A 4407-nucleotide genomic window follows, 5' to 3' on the forward strand; every position below is an offset into this window, starting at 1 on the left:
GTGTGTGTGTGTGTGTGTGTGTGTGTGTGTGTGTGTGTGTGTGTCCGAACTATACTCAGTTTGTGTGACTGGAGTGTACTACTCAGTATTCAAGGTGAGGAGACCAGGCAGAGCGGGGACCAACCAAACGTCACTGATGGTTTTGAGTTACCACTACTCACAGCCAGCCAGTCGATGCCAGCTCATAGACAGGGTGGAACTGCTCCTGTGGGTTTCCGAGAGCGTAACTCTTTATGGGAGCAGCAAGCCCCATCTTTCCCCCTAGGAGGGGCTGGTGGTTTTGAACTGTTGATCTTACAGTTAGCAGCCCAACGCATAACCACTACACCACCAGGGTGTCCGCGTCTTGAGTAGGGTATGCAAGCCAAGCCAGACTGCGTGCTTTGGAGCGCCCCCATGGAGAGCAGTGTGTCCTAGACAGGCCTGGGCCGAGATGGGCCAGCTGAGGGATGTGGGGGGGAAGGCTGCTGGAGCCTGGACTGGCCCGATGGCAGTGGGGACAGAGAAGGGAGGTGTGAACTGACACCAGATGAAAGAGAAATGTGAAATAACCTTATAGCTGTTAAAGAATTTAAAGTTTTATTTATTTTGTAATGAAAACAAACCCAAACCCCAAAACCTCTCCACAAAGGAAACCGTCAGGTCCATATAGTTTCCCTGGTAAAGAACTCACATCAGCCTGACACAAACTCGATCTGCAGCCGGGGACACTGACGGACTTGGGAGACACTGATGGCCGTGGGCGGAGGGAAGGAGGGAGAGGCAGGAGGGGGAGATGGCTTCCCAGGTGTCTGGCTTGTTAGGCAAGGCCACACTTGGAAACTGGGAACACAGAAGGAGGGGGAGAGAAGGGGAGGGGCTTGGGATGGGTATGTTTTGTTCAGGCTGGGTTCCAGGTAGGGGAAGTCTGAGCTACAGACAGGGAGCTGGTGGGGGAGATCATTAGCGGATCAGTGGGTACACCAAGGTGAGCCTTCGATTTCTAGGGACACCTATATCGGGCCTCAAAAAACCTCAAACTCACTGCCGTAAGTCGATTCCGACTCACAGCTGCTGGTGGCTTTGAACTTCTGACTTTGAAGTTAGCAGCCCAATGTACAACCCATTACACTACCAAGGATCCTCATCTTGTGCACAGATAACTTATAGTTAAACCCTAGGGAAGAATGGAGGGGTGGGGATGCTGAGATGGATTAATAGCTGTGAGACAATTAGAGCGAATTGAGTGTTGAGTTGTTGAAACCGGGGCTGGGCTGGGCTCTTAGATCAGAGAATCTTAGTTCTGGTCCAGGGTTGAGAGGTGGGATGGGGTGGAAGGGCCATCCCTGCCTGACCCTGCCTGCTTCTGTCCCGGCAGCCCCCTCGGCGGTGCACTGTAAACCCATGGTGGTGGACAGCCAGCTATATGTGGTCGTGGCACAGCTATTTGGTGGCTCTTACATTTACCACTGGGACCCCAATACCACGCGCTTTACCAAGCTACAAGACATCGACCCCCAGCGTGTTCGCAAGCCCAACGATTTGGAAGCCTTCCGCATCGATGGGGACTGGTACTTTGCTGTGGCTGACAGCTCCAAGGCTGGTGCCACCAGTCTCTACCGCTGGCACCAGAATGGCTTCTACTCCCACCAGGCCCTACACACCTGGCACCGCGACACCGACCTGGAATTTGTGGATGGCGAGGGCAAACCTCGGCTGATTGTGTCTAGCAGTTCCCAGGCACCGGTCATCTACCAGTGGAGTCGAACACAGAAGCAGTTTGTGGCCCAGAGTGAGGTGACCCAGGTGCCTGATGCCCAGGCGGTGAAACACTTCCGCGCCGGCCGAGACAGCTACCTGTGCCTCAGCCGCTACATCGGGGACTCCAAGATCCTGCGCTGGGAGGGTACCCGCTTCTCCGAGGTGCAGGCCCTGCCCTCCAGGGGCTCGCTGGCCCTGCAGCCCTTCCTGGTGGGAGGCCGCCGCTACCTGGCGCTGGGCAGCGACTTCTCCTTCACCCAGATCTACCAGTGGGATGAGGGGCGGCAGAAGTTTGTGCGCTTCCAGGAGCTGGCTGTGCAGGCCCCGAGGGCCTTCTGCTACATGCCGGCTGGCGACGCCCAGCTGCTCCTGGCCCCCAGCTTCAAGGGACAAACCCTTGTGTACCGACACGTCGTGGTGGATCTCAGTGCCTAGAGGGTGCCCAGTCCCTCCGGGTTCCTCAGGGCAGCCGCTAGGGGCTGGTGTGGGAGCAGTGTGTGTGCCCGTGTGGAAGGTACATGTAGCCAACTTGCACATACATGCACACACCATGGGCAAGTCCAGGGGGCCCAGCATCCCAGATGTAATCCGCATGAACAATTTGTATATATCCCAGGTACACCCGGGCAGCCCAGCCCACCACCGTGCCCCCTCGACATGGCCCACCCTGCAGCCCCATCATCCTGCTGCCTCCGTGACTCGTGCACATACTCATGGCTGGGAGAGGGGTGCTGGGAGGGAGGACTCTCACCCTCGCTGGTCTTTCCCCGTTGGTGCTCCAGGTGTTGGTTGACCTACTCACCTCTCCATCGCAGCCAACAGCCATATCTACCAGTGTTCTTCTTCAGCCATGCTGGCCCCACCCAGTGACACACGCACACGTCCCTGTCAGTACCCCTGTTTCCATATACACGGATCCAGGAGTGTGTGTGCGTGCGTGCGTGCGTGCGTGCGTGCCTACAGAGTCAGCTCTGCCCCCAAGGGCCCCTTTGCTGTTCTTGGGCTCTGCACGGTACCTGTTCTTGCTCTGCTCACACTTCCCCACTCCCACCCAGCTCCCTGCTGCTGACAAGCTGGGGAATGGTGGTCCCAGCCTCTGTGCTCCAGCTTGACCAGCTTCTGGGGGCCAATCCCCCACTGCCCCAAAGCAATAATAATAATAATAATAATGACACCAACAGCAGACCTGGGGTTCTCTCTGTGCTGCCTCTGATCTCACTGGAGGGGCCTGACTCCCCACTCACCTGTGACCAGGAGGCCACCCAGGTGAAAGCCTTCTTGCTTCTCTTCTCTGTAACTGCTGCTGTGGAGACCTTGGGCCAGCCACATCCTGGGCCTGTGGCCTCGAGGCCACACCCAGGAACCTGCAGACACACTACCTATGCAGGTGCCAGGATCAGAGCTCCCTTGCGCACAATTGGAGGGTTCTCTTAAATCACGGGGTACCCACCCCCACCCCCAAGCTTCTCTGCCTTTCCGAGGGGGTGAGGGGCCTGCAGGAGGGGCGGCACCTGGAGCCAGGCTTCTGCTGCCCTCTGCTGTCAGCTGGGAACATAGACCTCTGAGCTGGAAGGCCTAAGGAAGGGGGATGGAAGGGGGTGTCTTCCCTGTGTCCAAGGTTTTGTGAGGGTTTCCTGGGGCAGGATGCCCAGGGGCACTTAGGGGCAATGCTATGATTCACTTGCTTCAAATAAAAAGTTTGAACCCCCTTGGTGGCTGCCGGGTGTCCAGTGGTGACTGAGTCAGTGACGGCTACCTGTCCCTGCTCTCCCTCTGAGCGGGCCTAGCTCTAGCTTTCCCAGCCTCCTCCTGCCATGCCCTTCCCTCTGAGAAGCAGGCATTCTCACCATCAGCTGAGCCGGGGTCAGAAGTGCATGCATGATGACACTCAGAGCTGGGGCAGGGTGACTAGTCGCTACCACCTGGGGCTGACTCACGGCCGGTGCTCCTTCCTGGAGAGCCTTCCTGGAGTTGTGGGGCCCCATGAGGCTAGTCTGTCCCTGTCAGGTCAACTCCAACGGCCAAGGCCAAAGACGGCCAAGGCCAAAGACAAGCTCAGCACTGTTCCCTGCCCCGCTCCCTCTCCCAGCACCTCTGCTTGGCAAATGTCTGTCACCGCCCCACCTAGGGGAGGTGCCTTGGGGTCCTCTGCAGTGCATTGGTCTCTCTTTTCCCCGGGTTGAGTCAGCCACCAAGCCCCCGCCATTCTTCCTTCCACACGCTGACCAGGTAGCCACACTCGTTGCCTCTGAGGTGTCTTAGTCACCGAGTGCTGCTCCCATGGGTCACCTGACAAAACAGAAGTGTATTGTTGGGTTTCTGGAGTCGGCAATGCCTCGGTTCTTGGAGCCATATGATGAAAGAATTCACGCCGAATCCCGTTTTGCAAACCAAGTGGGCTTTTAGGAAGGACGGGACAAGTTTCAGGTTTTACAGTCTCAGAGGGGTTCACCACTACACCTGAACAACCACGTGGAAAAGAGCACCCACGTGAGCTGATCTTGGGGGGATCCTGGGAGGCCAGAAGCTCAAGAACCCTAGAGGCTGAGAGCATGTGAGCCAAGAGGCTGTGAGCCCTGAGTAGGCCAGGAGTGAGCACATGTATGTCCGTGCGGGGAGGGAGACCCTTCCCCTCTACCTGCCTCTGACCAGGAGCAGGGTAAGAGG

General features: G+C 57.5%; 1 protein-coding gene across 1 annotated transcript in view; it reads left to right on the top strand.

The window, feature by feature from the left end:
• Positions 1 to 3451, top strand: part of LGI3 (leucine rich repeat LGI family member 3) — a 9144-nt gene extending 5693 nt beyond the window's left edge. Inside the window, exon 9 of the mRNA XM_004707689.4 lies at positions 1358 to 3451. Coding sequence (XP_004707746.1) covers positions 1358 to 2175 — 818 coding nt within the window. The 3' untranslated portion in view covers positions 2176 to 3451. The remainder of the gene's footprint in view (positions 1 to 1357) is intronic.
• Positions 3452 to 4407: the final 956 nt, after the last annotated feature.

This window comes from Echinops telfairi, unplaced genomic scaffold, assembly GCF_000313985.2.
Source record: "Echinops telfairi isolate 266 unplaced genomic scaffold, ASM31398v2 ScPeMD7_9;HRSCAF=40, whole genome shotgun sequence".
In the NCBI taxonomy this organism is placed as follows: domain Eukaryota; kingdom Metazoa; phylum Chordata; class Mammalia; order Afrosoricida; family Tenrecidae; genus Echinops; species Echinops telfairi.